The following is a 19,328-nucleotide window of genomic DNA, read 5'->3' as shown; positions in this document are numbered from 1 at the left end:
GTTGGGGTTTTTACGTAATTATTGTATGGCCTTGACTTACAATATAAAGCGCCTTGGGGCAACTGTTTGTTGTGATTTGGCGCTATATAAAAAAAATTGATTGATTGATTGATTGAATTGCAAGTCGCTTCAGTCCCCCGTTCGGACTGACTATATACACTACGAGTTGGGTGCATATTGTGAGATATGGATGCACAATATATGCACCATGTGGTACATATGCACAGCTACCTGTTACTTCCGCATAAGAAACCCGGAAACGTGAAAATCCCCCACTGCTGATTCATGTATTTTATTAACGTTCACTGTAAGTCAAATCAAATAAAGTATTTCATGTTTTCTCTGTCATGTGGCTTTGGTACGTCACACAGGAACCCCACACAATATGGCCGATAGCTTGACGTCCATCAGACAATTCGGCCAATGGGGAGTGTGCGGGGCGTGCCTCTGGCAAACTGGTGGTGCCGGAAGAAAAGATGGCGGATCATGATGAGCAGCTATCTGACGACGAAAAGGTAAAATAAGGTTTTAACCACTACAAAGATATCAGCGAAGAAGTTAGTGCGCGGATTTTGAGTTGCGTTACACTCTGTCCCTTTGTGCATGCTGTCTTCTGGCGCGTTTATTAAAAAGTCAGGCTTCGGTCCAGCGTTGCTGTTCTTATTTTTAGCTCAACTTCCGCTGGTTTGCGAACCGAGGCTCCTTGTACGGCGCTGACTGAAAATAAATCCCGCGAAGCTTCGCTCCCTCAGGCTTCTGAGCCGTCTGACACGTCGGGGTCTGTTTTATTGAACTTTTTCTTCCAGGAAATATCGCTGTTAGCTGCTTAGTTTAGCGTAGCTGCTAACTATACTTCCAAAATGCAGCCGCTTGCTGTCACATTCTGCACCTATATTAGCATTTTAATATGGAAGTGGTGTTCTGCCACCGATTTTAATATTGGCGTAACCACAGACAAAAAACGAGTTTCATTATCGACTAAACTGTCGATTAGTTCTGACTACGTCGATTATTCATTCACAAGGGGACGATAAAATGGTGAGGAAAACACACTAAATTAAAAAAAAAAAAGACACCAAGGCAGATATGTATTTGATGCTCATTATTAGATCTGAAATTAGTTGTTGATTCGTATTTTGACAGCTGCTGTTTTCGTTCTGGTGTTCAGACAAACCATCCTACTTTGTTGAAACGTCCTACCATATGCTGAATTTATAGACGCATCTGTTAAGTGGTTTACAGTACAGTTTATACATTCATCATCTAGCCAGTATCTGCTGTTTCAAATGACATAAAACCAGCAAAACTGGAATGCAGGATTAATCTAAACAGCACTTTATTGGCGACACCAGACACCCAAAGTCCACAAAGCTAACACCATTCTTATACATGTATGCTAATACAGAAAATATCATTCAAAAACAAGCCACGCACAATAAGTAAATTCAACTATTCAAAATGAAGTATTAACTTTAATAAAATGGAAACATACTGTCTGCTGAAGAATGATGTTTTTGTGTTGTGTGCATGTGCACTAAGCCTTGGATGAATGTCTTGATAGGTAGGACACTTGATTCAAATGTAGGTGTTGTTGTTAGGGCGCCTCCTAATGTTCATGTACGAGCTGCCAAATACAAAGCACCAGTAAATTTGCTGCCGTAAGCATAATTTATGATTTATGACAAGCAAGCGCCCCTAGCATTTATGATGCAAGGGGCGCTTGCTTGTGTATCTAGAGCTTGGAAGTCCGGGTCGTTGCTATGGCACATTTCTGTCACAGAAATGACAGATTACGCTTAAATTTGATCAATCTTTCCAAAGAATTAGATTGTAGACATGCTTGTGTATAACTGTTGGGTATCTGACTGCAAATCGGACACAAGGAAACAAAAAAATGATCTATCAAAAAATTGTTCTCCTGAAGTATGGCTAAATTCAAGGCGTTACATTTCACCCATTTCCGCGTAATACTCGTCAAGTTAATTAAGATCTCAGTGGGTGAAGTTGTGTCATAGGGCTGACATTTTACTGGTGGTGTTCATCCAACGGATCAATGTCCAGTCTACATCATTGGTATTCCCGTTCGTGATTGTCGTCTTCTCTCACCGGTAGGCCAATCTCATCTGCGGTCAACGCAAAATCTAATAGCCCCTGCTTTCTGTAACCCATGGTTGAAACATTCCTATCTTTTCACTACTTTCTGATGATTTTAATAATCTGTTTCTAGGCCATGGCATTACTTCGACTGCCTAAACATAGATTCAAAATGGTGTTTTTTGTGCCAGCCGCATTGGTAGGTTGGTGGTGCATGCCCACAAGTGACCTACCGCAGCGCCCCTAGCATTTTCCAATGTGGCTATTGGAACTCTTGGACCCAGTTCTTTATCGGTGTGAAAAAAATATTGTGGAATAAGTTGGTACTTTAAATACATTTTCTTGTGTTTTCCTTATAGACAAATAGTGTACTTTCAGAAAATGCCACCAAAAATAGTATATCACTTGGCTTTATGTGAGTTTTTGCATGTTTCCCAAAAAGCAGGTGAAAAGGACCTTTTTATGACAAAATATTCTAATTACCCCCATTAATTATGCTGCATCTTTCAAATTGTTGCTTGGCTTGCCTACTATTTACCTGAGAATAAGAGCTTACGAGGTCTGTTAGAAAAGTATCCGACCTTATTATTTTTTTTAAAAACCATATGGATTTGAATCACGTGTGATTGCGTCAGACAAGCTTGAACCCTCGTGCACATGCGTGAGTTTTTTCATGCCTGTCGGTTGCGTCATTCGCCTGTGAGCAGGCTTTGAGTGAGGTGTGGTCCACCCCTCTCGTCTACTTTTATTGTGAATAAATGTCTGAACGATTTGGAGCTTTGCTGCATCAATTTTTTTCCAGAAACTGAGAGACCTCCAGGTGGACACCGTTCGAAAAATTAATATGGCTTTCAGGGACGATTTTATGGGGATTAAACAGATTACGGGGTGTTACTGCTGCTTTAAGGACGGCCCACAACTCCTGACAGCGTGGCGCGCTCCCAGCCCCCATCGACAGGCTGACACCCCACTGGAACAACCAGATCATTTCCAAAGTGAAAGCTTTGTTGATCCGGGACCTCGTCTGACTTTCACAAAAAGGCAGAAGATGTGGACATCAGCACTTTTTCCGGCACATTACACCGTTACAGGAGTTTTTTTCATGGAAAGAAAAGCGGAGGGACGCTCCATGGCTCCGTTCATTACGTGGGACAAAACCACCTCGGTATTGGTCTCTCAGGACAGCTTTCAGGTGGATTTCAGATGGATTCCGGTTGCTTTCCAGTCGTGTGAATATCCGATTGTGATTGTGCATGAGTTGGACATGCCAGAACATGTCCCGTGAGGCTTCATCATGGCATTGCTTTGCGCCGAGCGGCTAGTAACACCCCGTAATCTGTTTAATCCCCATAAAATCGTCGCTGAAAGCCATATTAATTTTTTGAACAGTGTCCACCTGGAGGTCTCTCAGTTTCTGGAAAAAAATTGATACAGCAAAGCTCCAAATCGTTCAGACATTTATTCCCAATAAAAAATAGACGAGAGGGGTGGACCACTCCTCACTCAAAGCCTGCTCACAGGCGAATGACGCAACCGACAGGCATGAAAAACTCACGCATCCGCATGAGGGTTCAAGCTTGTCTGACGCAATCACACATGATCCAAATCCATATGGTTTTTAAAAAAAATAATAAGGTCGGATATTTTTCTAACAGACCTCGTATGTTGTCTATGTTTGAATGAGTCTCAGTTTCAGTGGTTGTAGTAGTCTAGGACCTAGCTTAGACATGTATGTTCATCATTTAGGAGAGCATAACTCAACTGTTCTAGACTAATATGACCCTAGTCAACAACTTGAGCTATGTGTCAAAATCTTTTTCCGGGACAAACAGCCTGAAAATGCCCTTTTTGTCCCGGGTGTTACTTCAAATACAGTTGTATTTTCTAAACTGTAGCAGCTACAGATTTTCCAAGGTACTCAGTATGTTCAGAATGACCAGTACATGTTTAGAAGGGTCATAGAAGAGTATAAAATTTCTAATTTTGATATTTTAAGAGAAAACTACTAGAAAACATTAGGCCAAATGACCTACATACAGTCTGCAGTAGCCACATATTTCGTAACTTAAAGTTTCCGGGTTTCTGAGCAGTTGGCTGTTGGGAAATTTCCCTGATAATCTTTAAAACGTTTAACATCTGTAGATATTGCTGTCTGCTAAATAAACAAGTTTGATATTTTTCACTTTAAATCAGTATTCCATTGATAATGACTGAAAATAAAATTTCATTATATTTGGCAAAAGTCTTTCTTTTGATGTACGGGAATAAGTTGACCCACTTATTTTACCCATTTTTTCTTAAAATATTAAAATAGAAATTTTACACTTTTCTATGACCCTCCCAAACATGTATTGGTCATTCTGAACATTTTGAATACCTTGAAAAATCTATAGCTGCTGCAGTTTACAAAATACAGCTGTATTTGAAGTAACACCCGGGATGAAAAAGGGCGTGGTCATTTTCAGGCTGTTTGTCTGTGTCACCGACTGAACGGTCCACTCTAAGAATTGGCCCGCCCTGCCTTCACTGAACCTTCAATGCGCATGCGTCTGAGAGTGACTCTGAGCCTGACTCTCTACACCCAAAGCGATCAAAGGGAATAATGTGATTATTAACCATTATATGACAAATTAAAACCCCTTAAATCATTCTAAAGTCAGTTTTAAACAGAAACAAGACAGTTTTAAGCAGAAACGTGGCAGAAACCTCTAGCCTTGTGCTTGAGGCCACATAAGTAATCATTAAACCAAGGCGAGTGTGTTTTGGGCGGGTGTGCTTTTAATATAGGTGGAGCAGTTGTCGAAGTGTTGTTGTGTGTGCTGAGTTTTAACTCATACTAAAGCTGTAACATAAAAAAATGTGGCACAGGGAATCACTGTGAATAAAAAACTGCACTGTCTTATTTATGTGACATATTAACAATATTTAATTTACGGTACACGTCACAGGAATTTCTCATACAGCTTACCTCATGTAAAAACTCATGGCAAATATGTCTTTTATTTTTGTAGAATTAAATTGTGGAATGCTTCTATGTTGGAGTGTACAAAGTGTTGATATCAACAGTTCTAAAAAGAAATGTAAACATTTATTAAACAAGATGAAGTTTGCAGAAAGTTTGATTATTTTCTTTGTTGCTTATTCAATTATTTTCTCAAGCCTCCATCGTACTTGCTTGGTTAAAATCATTAGAAAATTTACAACTCTCCCATAGACTGTGCTAAGTACCAATACTCTGTCTGCCAGCTTTCTAATTACAGTGCAGAAGCCATGCTGCCAGAAGAATTTGTATTTGCTGTCAGTCTGTAATTTAAATGGGAACTCTGTGACTTTGTTAGGTTCTACATTTAGAAAAGAAGTGATGATTTGGCACCTGATGGAGGAGGCAAACTCTTTAGCCACAAACCATCGTAATAAGGAAGTGGTTGCTCGCAGTTTTACATCCTGTTTGTCTGTCACTAGCCTGAATCTTCCTAATGGTTTCCACCTGGCTGTCGCCCAGTTTCTGGCAAAATTTGATTCAGCGCTGTTCCAGTCGTTCTGTCTTTTTTTGTCCTCACACAAAGGCTGCTTACCAGAAAATGATGCAATCAACAGGCGTGAAAAAGTTCACGCATGCGCACGAAGGTTCAAGGTTTGCTCATGCAAGCACACGTGATTCAAATCCATCAGGTTTTTGCAAAAAATAAAAAGGTCCGATACTTTTCTAACAGACCTCGTACACATTCTGACAGGCGACACCTTTCCCTCAAACTAACTGCCTTCATTTAAGAAGCGCCTCTCTGAAAATTTTCCATTCCAGCTCTGTTTTAGTGATTCTCTTGAAATCCTGATTCAAAGATATCAAACATGAAAATTTTCAGAAAGTATTTAAAGGGAACTTCTGGGTATTTAAGGTCTTGAGTTGTCAGTTGTTCAGAGTGTACATGTGCCTCTGGAATATTGGTCACATAAGAGACAATTCTGTCTGCCAGATTCTTTAAAGGACATGGCGCATTTGTTTTAACGTCCCAGTTAGCAACACAGCATCAAAGTACTCATGAATGTAAATCTCCTTGCACTCATAATTAGTGGTTTGTGATGTTTTTTTTATTGATCTCACGAAGTGAGGAAACAGGTGCGTTTATGAAAAACATCTCTCTGCAATTCTCGGCATTTCTCTGCATGTGACATAGTTAAGAGCAAAACACAAACATCCCAGATAGAGACAGACGGAGCAAAACAAATGAGGTTATAATACAATAACATGCTTTTGGAGGGCAATATGCATTTTCAGAGGCCTGACGTTCATGCCCAGTCGCCCAAAATGAAAGCTATTCACCCTCGTTGGAGGGACTCAGAAAATGCATAACGCACGACAACAGCATGTTATTTGCGTTATCACTTTTTACTGAGATACACAACACGTAGCGCGTACATAAAAAGTTGGCTCACTTTAACTTTTGTCGTGTCGGCTGGCGCGCGCTGCTCTCCAAATTCGGCAGTGCGTCCTCATCAAGCTGGCTGCTTTAGCTGCTGTTCATTGTCGTACTATCCATGAGAAAATCATCCGGAATATCCATATTGGGACCAAAACACACTTCTCACCTTTTCATCTTTTCCTCTGCGGACAGTCCCCCCCCCCCCCCCCCCCCCTGCGGACAGTTCCTGGGCTGCGCGCGCTATGACGTCATTTGTTTATGCACAGCGGGCTGGTATAGCCAGGTAGCGGCGATGTAAAGCTACAATACCGGCCTAGCAACGCCTCAGTAAAGTGATGATAATGTCCGATAAAGAAGCTTTGGGGCTTTTTTTTTTTTTTTTTTGAAAGCAGTGGCTCAGATTTTAAACTTCTTGTAGAAAGTGCTGTTCATTGCTTCCTAGCAGTTTTTAATTTGCTCAGCTGACCTCCTGACTCCGGACACAACAAGTCTGTGCTGTGAACTTTGCATCCGTCGAGACTTTACACTTAAATTCCTTTAATACGTTGAGGAGCGTTGTCTCTTGGAAAGTCCAGCTGTGTTTTGCCGTCGCCATTTTCCCAAACACAGAGCAGGAAGCGTCACGTGGTGATGTGATGTAACAGACATGTGCAACAACAGGCAGGCAATATCAGTTAATTTTAATTCTCACAGATGGCTATTATACAGTGTACGAATAACATGAACAAAATCACAGTGTACCCCCATTCATCTTAATATCTTATACAACCCCTGGCAAAATTATGGAATCACCGGTCTCAGAGGATGTTCATTCAGTTGTTTAATTTTGTAGAAAAAAAGCAGATCACAGACATGACACAAAACTAAAGTCATTTCAAATGGCAACTTTCTGGCTTTAAGAAACACTATAAGAAATCAGGAAAAAAAATTGTGGCAGTCAGTAACAGTTACTTTTATAGACCAAGCAGAGGGAAAAAAAATATGGAATCACTCAATTCTGAGGAAAAAATTATGGAATCATGAAAAACGAAAGAACGCTCCCACACATCACTAGTATTTTGTTGCACCACCTCTGGCTTTTATAACAGCTTGCACTCTCTGAGGCATGGACTTAATGAGTGACAAACAGTACTCTTCATCAATCTGGCTCCAACTTTCTCTGATTGCTGTTGCCAGATCAGCTTTGCAGGTTGGAGCCTTGTCATGGACCATTTTCTTCAACTTCCACCAAAGATTTTCAATTGGATTAAGATCCGGACTATTTGTAGGCCATGACATTGACCCTATGTGTCTTTTTGCAAGGAATGTTTTCACAGTTTTTGCTCTATGGCAAGATGCATTATCATCTTGAAAAATGATTTCATCATCCCCAAACATCCTTTCAATTGATGGGATAAGAAAAGTGTCCAAAATATCAACGTAAACTTGTGCATTTATTGATGATGTAATGACAGCCATCTCCCCAGTGCCTTTACCTGACATGCAGCCCCATATCATCAATGACTGTGGAAATTTACATGTTCTCTTCAGGCAGTCATCTTTATAAATCTCATTGGAACGGCACCAAACAAAAGTTCCAGCATCATCACCTTGCCCAATGCAGATTCGAGATTCATCACTGAATATGACTTTCATCCAGTCATCCACAGTCCACGATTGCTTTTCCTTAGCCCATTGTAACCTTGTTTTTTTCTGTTTAGGTGTTAATGATGGCTTTCGTTTAGCTTTTCTGTATGTAAATCCCATTTCCTTTAGGCGGTTTCTTACATTTCGGTCACAGATGTTGACTCCAGTTTCCTCCCATTTGTTCCTCATTTGTTGTGCATTTTTGATTTTTGAGACATATTGCTTTAAGTTTTCTGTCTTGACGCTTTGATGTCTTCCTTGGTCTACCAGTATGTTTGCCTTTAACAACCTTCCCTGTTGTTTGTATTTGGTCCAGAGTTTAGACACAGCTGACTGTGAACAACCAACATCTTTTGCAACGTTGCGTGATGATTTACCCTCTTTTAAGAGTTTGATAATCCTCTCCTTTGTTTCAATTGACATCTCTCGTGTTGGAGCAATGATTCATGTCAGTCCACTTGGTGCAACAGCTCTCCAAGGTGTGATCACTCCTTTTTTAGATGCAGACTAACAAGCAGATCTGATTTGATGCAGGTTTTAGTTTTGGGAAAGAAAATTTACAGGGTGATTCCATAATTTATTCCTCAGAATTGAGTCCATATTTTTTTTCCCTGTGCTTAGTCTAAAAAAGTAACCGTTACTGACTGCCACAGTTATTTTTCCTGATTTCTTATAGTGTTTCTTAAAGCCAGGAAGTTGCCATTTGAAATGACTTTAGTTTTGTGTCATGTCTGTGATCTGCTTTTTTTCTACAAAATTAAACAACTGAATGAACATCCTCCGAGGCCGGTGATTCCATAATTATTGCCAGGGTTGTATAAGAATGCCCATCTGACTGACTCAAAAGCTTTTTCAGCATCCAGACTCAGCAAAAGAGCCTCTACGAGGTCTGTCAATAAAGTAACGGTCCTTTTTATTTTTTCAAAAACTATATGGATTTCATTCATATGTTTTTACGTCAGACAAGCTTGAATCCTCGTGCGCATGCGTGAGTTTTTCCACGCCTGTCGGTGACGTCATTCGCCTGTGAGCACGCCTTGTGGAAGGAGTGGTCCCGCCCCCTCGTCGGATTTTCATTGTCTGGAAATGGCGGAATGATTTGGACTTTTTTTCCATCAAAATTTTTCAGAAGCTGTTAGAGACTGGCACCTGGAAACCATTTGAAAAATTATCTGGCTTTCGGTGAAAATTTTACGGGCTTCACAAAGAATAAGGACTGTTACTACAGCTTTAAGGACGCTTGGCACGCCGTGCTCCGAGCTGCGACGACGAGGCAGAAAATGCCAGATCATTTCTAAGCTGATGGCTCTGTGGATACGAGACCGTCGTGTGCACTTTCTCTGGTTATCACAAGAGCTGGACATCAGCCATTTTCCTGCAGATTTCACTTTTAACAAGAGATTTTGTCATGGAAAGCCGCGCGAAGGCTTCGTGCATAACGACCGATTCGCTGTTTGAGCGAGACAAAGGAACACCTCCGTTTCGGCGTGTCAGAGGACAAGTTAGGACAAGCCCAGCTCTCCACAATTTCTCTGATACTTACTGGATTGGTAAGCATTGAAAGCTGAGATAGGCATGTCCCAACTTTTCCCATGACACGCCGAAACGGAGGTGTTCTTTGTCTCGCTCAAACAGAGAATCGGTCGTTATGCACGAAGCCTCCGCACAGTGTGTGTGTGTGTGTGTGTGTGTGTGTGTGTGTGTGTGTGTGTGTGTGTGTCATAGATGAGGACAAAATTATCAGTCCCCCTATTAACGTTTTTTTTTTTCAAAATTTTCCAAGTGCTGTTTTAACAGAACAAGGAATTTTCAGCACAGCGTTTATAATCATCCTAGTTTTATTTTAGATGCTTAAATTATTTTGCTTTGCACACAAATTATTTTACAAAAATCAAAAACTACCAGGGTCAAAATTATTAGCCCACTTCTAATGCTAATAGTCAGTTGTGTGTTTTCTTAACAGCCTGCAGTCATTTGTTGTAGTTTTCAATAAGTCTCAGACATGTCTCCTGAAGAATCCCAGCTCATTACTTTTTAACAAATCTCTCAAGCTCCCCCCACAACTGAGGTCTTATATCATGGACCTCGCTCTTCAGTTCTTCCTACAAATTTTCAGTGGGATTCAAGTCAGGGCTTTGTGCAGGCTAGTCAGCAACGTTCACTTTGGTTTTCTGGAAGTAGTTCTTCACCTGGAGCGACGTATATTTGGGGTTGCTGTCATGCTGGAAAACAAAGCAAAGACTCAGACCCAGTTTTGCTGCTGATCGTTGGAGGGTTTCTTTCAAAATCTTCACATATACTTCTTTCTTCATGATTCCTTCCACCTTGAGGAGATTCCCAGTTCCAGGCATACTGAAGCAACCCCACAGAATAATATTCCCACCGCCTTCACTGTGGTGAAGGTGTTTTTTGGGCTTCTTTCTCTAAATATACGGTGCATCCAGAAAGTATTCACGGCGCTTCATTTTTCCCACGTTTTCAGATTCAATTTATTATTATACCCTTGGGTGAATTTGGTTTACAGTGAGTCATCTCATTTTGTAAACACACAGAGAAACACAGAACAAGACAAAATGACAACAGTGCCAAGGCTAAAAGAACAACAAGGACGGCCCCAAGATAAAATAAAAAAGCAAGAAGAGTTAAAACATCAATATGTAAAAAGTCTAAAAATGTCATACCAAGCCAAAGGATAGAAATTAAATAAATAAAATAAAAGCGCTGTTCATAAAAACAGGGTAAAAGAAAATATACAAAAAATGAATACATCAATTAAATTTAAGTTTCTTTCATTTGTCCATGCATGAAATTTTTTTTTTCTTCAGAATTCTACACACAACACCCCATAATGACAAATGCAAATTTATATATAAAAACAAAAAGAAATTACGTGTTCAGTCTTTGCCATGAAGCTCATAATTGAGCTCAGGTGGATCCTGTTTCCACTGATCATCCTTGAGATGTTTCTACAGCTTAATTGGAATCCACCTGGGGTAAATTCAGTTGATTGGACATGATTTGGAAAGACACACACCTGTTTACATATAAGGTCCCACAGTTGATGGTGCTTGTCAGAGCACAAAACAAGCATGAAGTCAAAGGAATTGTCTGTAGATGTCCGAGACAGGATTGTCTCAAGGCACAAATTTGGGGAAGGGCACAGAAACATTTCTGCTGCTTTGAAGTTCCCAAAGATCACAGTGGTTTCCATCATCCACAAATGGAAGAAGTTTGGATCCACCAGGACTCTTCCTAGAGCTGGCTGCCCGTCTAAACTGAGCAATCAGGGGAGAAGGACCTTAGTCAGAGAGGTGACTAAGAACCTGATGGTCACTCTGTCAGAGCTCCAAAATTCTCTGGTTTGATGAGACAAAGATTGAACTCTTTGGTGTGAATGCCAGACATCATGTTTAGAGGAAACCAGGCACCATCCCTACAATGAAGCATGGTGGTGGCAGCATCATGCTGTGGGGATGTTTTTCTGCAGCAGGAACTGGGAGTCAGGATTGAAGGACAGAAGAATGCAGCAATGTACAGATACATCCTGGATGAAAACCTGCTCCAGTGTGCTCAGGCTGGAGCAGCGGTTCACCTTTCAGCAGGACAATGACTCTTAGCACACAAGCATGATAAAGGAGTGGCTTCAGGACAACCCTGAATGTCCTTGACTGGCCCAGCCAGAGCCCAGACCTGTATCTGATTGACCATCTATGGAGAGATTTGAAAATGGTTGTGCACTGATGCTCCCCATCCAACCTCATGGAGCTTCAGAGGTGCTGTAAAGAGAAATGGGCAAAACTGTCCAAAGATAGGTGCACCAAGCTTGTGGCATCATATTCAAGAAGACTTGAGACTGTAATTGCTGTGAAAGGTGCATCAACAAAGTATTGAGCAAAGGGTTTGAATACTTCTATACCCATGATTTTTTGAAGTGTTTTTTTGTTTTAATGAATTTGCAGAAAATTAAAAGAAAAACTTTTTTCATGTTGTTATGGGGTGTTGTGAGTACAATTCTGATGGGAAAAGTGAATTTGCCACATTTTGAAATAAGTCTATAACATAGCTAAAATGTGGAAATTAAAATGCTGTGAATACTTTCCAGCTGCTGTGTGTGTGTGTGTGTGTGTGTGTGTGTGTGTGTGTGTGTGTGTGTGTGTGTGTGTGTGTGTGTGTGTGTGTGTGTGTATATTTATAGCCATGGTGGGTGACCCCACCCGGTACTGCAAATTTCCACCTGGATCTAAGGTTCAAATTGACTATGCCACCCAGCACAGAATTTCTGAAAAAGAACTGAAATGTTGCTGAAAATGTACCAATTCGATCATATTTAAAGCTTATAGAGTCATAGTTTTGCAATTTTAAACCAATAATTAAAATAAGAAATATATTTCTCATTTTATTCCTATTAAATCACAAAGCGCATTCTGTGGCCACAGAGCTGTGACGGGCAGCAGTTCTGCTGCACGCAGAACTGAAGAAAAAAAAAAAACCCCGCCATGAAAGTAAATAATCCAGAGGTCCTTCTGTGCCCGTATGTGATGATATATTCAGAAATGTCCGGTTTATTTTACCGTTGAAAGTATCGTGGTTCCAAAAAGCTCAGAGAGAGAGAGAGCGCACCATCAGTGAAAGGGGAGAGTGGAAAACTGATTCACAGAATTTTAATTTAAAAGAGCAGGTTTGACAAATCAGTCCAGGTTTCAGCTCTTGTTCACACAAGGTAATTAGGCATTATATTGTTTAAAAAGAAATGCCATGCAGTCCCACTCAAAAATTGTTGAAAATAAAACCCCAACAAAAAAAACAAAACATCAGGATGACAGAAAAACTGCCTCTTTTACTGGATTTAAAACTACTGTTATTTTTTTTAAGAAGAAAGTAAATGCTGTGTCCAGTAAATATTAATGTTTTTAACATTTCAACAGTTTTTAATTTATTAGCTTAGACTTTGACAGAAATATGCAAAAACTTATCTTTGAACTTACAAATATTACAACATAAATGTAATTTTTTTGTTCGTTATTCTTGTTTTCAGTGCATCGAAAATCACTCCAAATTAGATAAAATAGGGCTTGCCAGTGTTGTTTTAGTGGTAGAAACCCCTATAGCTTATAGGGGTGTGTGTATATATTTCTCAGTCACATCACAGATCTCTAGTTTGCTCAAGATTTGATTTGGTGATGTGGTCCAATTTGTTTTTAACCAATTTGTTTAAATACAGGGCTGTGAGAACTCAGCAGATAGAGGAATTTCGCGGATTTCATCATGGGAGTGTTAGTGTTATACTCTGTAATCATGATCGTCACTGAGTTTTTAAAATGCCTATCGCAAAACGGTTCCTTTTTTTACAACATCGTGCAAGTTTTATAAGTCCGCGGACACTTATCTGTGTATTACAGATATAAATCTTTCCTTGGATCCGCGGAACTTTGCGGAAGAAAAATGCAACTCACAGCGTAGCTGTTACGACAGTTGTCGAAAAGCAGGACTGGTTGGTTGCTGCGGCGACGACGTGTGACTCCTGAAAGATGCTGAAGCTAAACGTAGCATGTGAACATTGCAAACTTTTAGAGCACTCAAGTTTTTAAAAGACAAACTTTGCAGCATGTCTGTGACATGGAGCTACACCAGACAGAGGGAAGATGGCGAGAAAAATGGTTTGAAAAAGTTTTACAAGGACAAAAATCCATCAAATTGTCGCTGGCTTCATGAACACACCTGAAAGATAAAAGAAATGGGGAAAATTGAACTAAGCCATCAGGAAACACGGTAAGAATTTTTCTCTGCCTGGAAAATAAACATTGTGTTGTTCAAACAGGATTTCAGACAAGATTATGTGACTCTTTTTTTTTATTATTAATCTCAACTTTCTTTCATTGGAAAAAATACATTGTGACTTTGAATGGATTTACATGAATTTACTCAAGAATGTAAATGAGTTTTTATTAATGTAGAGTTTCATGGGAAAAAAGACACTGATTTTGAGTGGATTTAGAGGAATTTACACAACAATATGTGACTTTTTTGCTATAAGGTGTGTTATTGATATTTTTACCATTATTGAAATGCTTTAACAGTCTTTTCAGTCTTCATGAATTTCATGTAGACTGAGTTTTTTCATTGTTCTGAGTTAATGCATAATTTGGTTTACAGTTAAAAGGAAAATCATTCCAGGTCCTACTTCCATGTCATATTCTGTTATTTCAACATTATCATTGACAGTTTAAATGAAAGGTTGAATCTAGGATCATTTAAATATGCACTTCTTTTGAGATTTTTTTCTTCCAGGAGATGCTGAAAATGTATCATCAGGTACAAAATTAATTTGGTTTCTGGTGTCCCACGGGCCCTAGACCCCGCCTCAACCCCCTGCAAATTTTCCTCAGATTTCACAATCTTTATTTCACAGCCCTGTTTAAATAGGATTCTTCCCAAAATAAAGCCATACACTTTGGTATTAACCAAAGATGTCAGGTGACTCTGCAGCTCTAAATTTCTTGTAGGTGGAGATGTCTGTCTTCAGTACTTGCTGGGATAGGCTCCAGCACCCTGGATAAACTGCTCAGAACATTGATGGGTATTATGATGGTGTAGCATTACATAAAAAGAGAAAAAGATGGTTAGATGTTTAATAGGATGGCATAATGTTATTTCTGGCTGTGAGGCTGTACAGTCAGAAAGAAGAAGTATCATTACTGTGGTCCTACTGAGGTTAAATATTTCGAGAGTACACTGAAACCATGTCAGCAAAGACAGAGTTCAATTTGGTGTTACATATTTCGATATTTGAACCAATAACCAGCTTCCTTCTACATCTAAAGGTGTGGAGGTTAGGTGAATTGGAAACTTTATCCTGTCCAGGTCTCCCTTGTAAAAGAGATCTAGATCTCAGTGAGACTAAAATGGTTAAATAAATAAATTTAGAATCCCATTTACACAACTTTTGTTTCCAAAATCTTGCTCTGTGTGTATATCCATATTATCATAGCCAAGTGGCTTCTGTGTGCGTGTATGTGTGCATAGCTTCGATTACGGAGAAACTGGGGGGAGCTGTCGTTTGGTATGCTTATGTATTTTGGGTCTTGGATGAACACTGCGAAAATGGAAAGTTGATAGGATGAATATTTTTGGAGAAATTGTCAATATTAGTTAACAACAGTATGATTCATGTTAGTTTAACAGTGTTGTTGCTGCTATTGATTTACTGTCTTTTTGTAGTTCACTTGGTTTAGTCAGTCGTGTTGCTGTTATCATGAGTGGATTGTGTCGTTGTCGTTACTGTGAGTGAAAAGTGTAGTGTGTTTGATGTCTTCTATGTAAAAATAAAAGCTCGTGTGCACGTGTGAGTTTAACTTTAATCACGGAGAAACTGTGTAGAGCTGACATTTGCCATTTGGGTTGCTTATGTATTTTTTGTCAAGGATGACCGCCACCAAAAAGGAATGTTGATAGGGATAATATATTTGGAGAAACTATGGATATTACCTAGCAAGAAAGAACAATGGACATTGATGATTACATTTTGGACTTGCACGCAATTCCAGCAGGGGGCAGTAAGTTATCTATACACTAAAAGCGTGATTTTTAATTTGTATGTTCAATGTAAGTACCAGTGGTGGGCACAGTTCTCCTAATCCACTAACCACTAATTAGTGAAGTTACCTTTTTCGTTAGCAGATTAGCTTTTCAGCTAACTTTGAAAACCATCAGCAGACCAATCAGCTGCTACATTTAGTTCCGCTTTACAACACAAAAAAAAGAATTTTGCAGGCGTAGTGAGTCAAGTTTAACGGTCAAAACCACCTGTAAACCCCACAGAGGTTAAAGGGGCTAGAGAATCAAAATCATCTTTTTCATGTTTTTGGTGTTAGTTCAGAGTCTCCCCGCTGTGGGGAATACACACGAAGTGCCAGCAAGTTTCAGAACCTCTATTTCAAGTATTTCTCCTTTTTTTGAATTGCCCCTAGAAAACAGGCCAATCCGTTTTTGAGAGAAAAGTTACGTCACTTTTTCACCAATAGCCCCCCACACACACACACCCACACCCACCCCCTTTCACACACGCCCCTTCGAAATTAATTATTCATAAGGTTGTGCCCACCCATTCCTACCACTGGAAGAGGAGCAATGGCGAGCTACAGGTGTGCCTTCCCAGGCTGTCATAGCGGACTACGATCTTTACGTATTCTTCCCACGGAAAGCAATGTACGCGATTAATGGCTTTTATTCATTTTTAACCGCATCCCCAGTACATACAACCGCCGAATATTTCTTTGCTCTGCGCATTTCACGGAGGACTGTTTCACAAACCTTGCACAATTTCGAGCTGGCTTCAGTCGGCATTTAATACTCAGTAGAGGGTCAGTTCCGACTTTGCGACAAAATCAACCCCAGCACAGCCTGTAAGTATCACATTTTCTTTTGTTTTAAATTTATTTCGGATCTTTTTTTTTTTTATTATTATCATTATTATTTTGTGACTGGACTTTGTCACAGTCAGCCTCTGGCTGACTTTATGTTGGTGGGCGAGGAACAAGATTTATCACTCAACAGCAATGTTGAAACGTGATCTGTTAAATAAGTTAGTGAAGATTACTGTCATCTCCTTTTCGCTACAATGCGCGCTCAACTTTTGTTCAGAATCAGCTTCTTATCACTGGTAACGACGCAGATTTCCTCTCACTCAAACCCGCAGCTTCACAGTGTTTTAAATCGTCGTCCACAGACTTCAATAGCGACACAAGTGCAGCAAAACGAGACGAGTCATTGGATAAATGCTGGGCTTTGTCCCGCCCGTCTGAGGCTCTGCGTGTCTGGGGGTCTATGCGGCAGTGGGCTGGCCTCAGCTTCTGCATGATGATTGAATGATCTGTCTGAGGCTGAATCCATTTTTGATTGACAGCGAAATGAGCGAATCAGCGATCATTTTCATTCTGTTCTGAGTTCAACTGGAGACTTTCCTAATCCTCTTAGCAGCATTTTCAGTGAGAGCAAGGGCAGCCAATCAAACAACGGCAACCGATCAGCGCCAACACCTATGTGCATTTCATAATGAGGTTGCCAAATAAGCTCCGAAACGATACCATTAAAAGCAAACGAGGCATTCGAAACCCAGCATAGTAACATAGCTATTTCAGAGAGCCTTTTGGGAAGGTTCTGAGCCATTACAGACCCAACCAATTTTTTTTGGGCTACATATCACATCACAGAACAAGGATTAATGCCCCATTCAACCTCTCTCTATCACCTTTAAGATAAGTACAAGAGTCCGCAGTCCAGTGCTGCCTACTGACAACATGACACCTCCTAACTGGACAAAATATTGACGACGTGCCCAGATGTTAATGCATTTTCACTGTGGATACGTGAGTGAACACACACGGGAAAAAACTTACAAAATACATGTTAAAATGCTGTTCTGGCCTGGATATTGAGCCAGTAAAATAACATTAAATTATGTAAGGAAAGTATTAACTTGCTCTGACACACACATTCCCAAATATTAGTGTTGAAAGTTACACAGATCTGATCTGTTCCAGCTGCGATAAATCATTAGCTCAGCTGCTTAGACATCCTGCTGCTGCTACTGCTGAGTTCAACACTCCATGACTCATCAGTCAGTCACAGTACATTTATATAAATACAGTTGTATGCAAATGTTTGGGCACCCCTGATAATTTCCATGATTTTCCTTTATAAATCATAGGTTGTTTGGGTCAGCAATTTCAGTTAAATATATCATATGGCAGACAAACAGTGATATTTGAGAAGTGAAGAAGAAGTTTATAGGATTTACAGAAAGTGTACAATAATTCTTTAAACAAAATTAGGCAGGTGCATAAATTTGGGCACTCCAACAGAAAAAGTACATCAATATTTAGCAGACGACCCCCCTCCCCCTTTTGCAGAAATAACAGCCTCTAAATGCTTCCTATAGCTTCCAGTGAGATTCTGGATTCTTGTTGAAGGTATTTTGAACCATTCTTCTTTACAAAACATCTCAGGTTTGTTGGTTTCTGAGCATGGACAGCCCGCTTAAAATCACACCACAGATTTTGGTGTGGGGCCTGAGATGGCCATTCCTGAACGTTGTACTTGTTCTTCTGTATGAATGCCTTAGTAGATTTTGAGCAGTGTTTAGAGTCATTGTCTTGTTGAAAGATCCAGCCCTGGCGCAACTTCAACTTTGTCACTGATTCTTGAACATTGTTCTCAAGAATCTGCAGATACTGACTGGAATCCATGTGACCCTAAACTTTAACAAGATTCCCATACCTGCACTGGCCACACAGCCCCACAGCATGATGAAACCACCTCCAAATTTTACTGTAGGTAGCAAGTATTCTTCTTGGAATGCTGTGTTTTTTTTCAGCCATTCATACTGCCCCTTATGTCCAAATAACTAATTTTTTGTTTCGTCAGTCCACAGCACTTTATTCCAGAAAGAAGCTGGCTTGTCCAAATGTGCTTTAGCATACCTCAAGCGACTCTGTTTGTGGCGTGTATGCAGAAAAGGCTTCCTCTGCATTACAGCATCATACAGCATCTCTTTGTGCAAAGTGCGCTGGGTAATTGAACGATGCACAGACACTATCTGCAGCAAGATCATGTTGTAGGTCTTTGGAGCAGGTCGTGGGTTGACTGTGACTGTTCTCACCATCCTTCACTTCAGCTTATCTGAGATTTTTCCTGGCCTGCCACTTGGGCCTTAACTTTTACTGTGCCTGTGGTCTTCCATTTTCTCACTATGTTCCTCACAGTGGAAACTGACAGCTGAAATCTCTGAGATAGCTTTTTATATCCTTCCACTTTTTCAGGTCATTTTAGAGTTGTTTAGAGGCTCCCATGTTACCATTCGTTAGAAGAGATGCAGAGGGGGAAACATTTGTTAATGGCCACCTTAAATACCCTTTCTCATGATTGGATTCACCTGTGTAAGGAGGTCAAGGGTCAATGAGCTTACCAAACCAATTTTGTGTTCCAAAAATTAGTGCTAAATGTATTCAAATCAATAAAATGACAAGGGTGCCCACATTTATGCACCTGCCCAGTTTTGTTTAAATAATTATTACACACTTTCTGTAAATAGTAGAAACTTCATTTTACTTCTCAACTATCAGTGTGTTCATCTGCTATATGATATATTTAACTGAAATTTCTGATCCAGACAACCAATGATTTATAAAG

At 40.0% G+C, this 19,328-nt stretch overlaps 1 protein-coding gene across 1 annotated transcript in view; it reads left to right on the top strand.

Annotated features, from left to right (window-relative positions):
* Nucleotides 1-384: 384 nt before the first annotated feature.
* The window catches only part of LOC117515255 (F-actin-capping protein subunit alpha-2), a 57,922-nt gene continuing 38,978 nt past the window's right edge, over nucleotides 385-19,328 (top strand). The window contains exon 1 of the mRNA XM_034175735.1: nucleotides 385-515. Within this exon, the coding sequence (XP_034031626.1) occupies nucleotides 477-515 (39 nt within the window). The 5' untranslated portion in view covers nucleotides 385-476. The remainder of the gene's footprint in view (nucleotides 516-19,328) is intronic.

This window comes from Thalassophryne amazonica, chromosome 8 (assembly GCF_902500255.1).
Source record: "Thalassophryne amazonica chromosome 8, fThaAma1.1, whole genome shotgun sequence".
Taxonomy (NCBI): Eukaryota; Metazoa; Chordata; class Actinopteri; order Batrachoidiformes; family Batrachoididae; genus Thalassophryne; species Thalassophryne amazonica.
The sequence above is the reverse complement of the archived record's forward strand: the minus strand, read 5'-3'. Positions and strand labels throughout refer to the sequence as shown.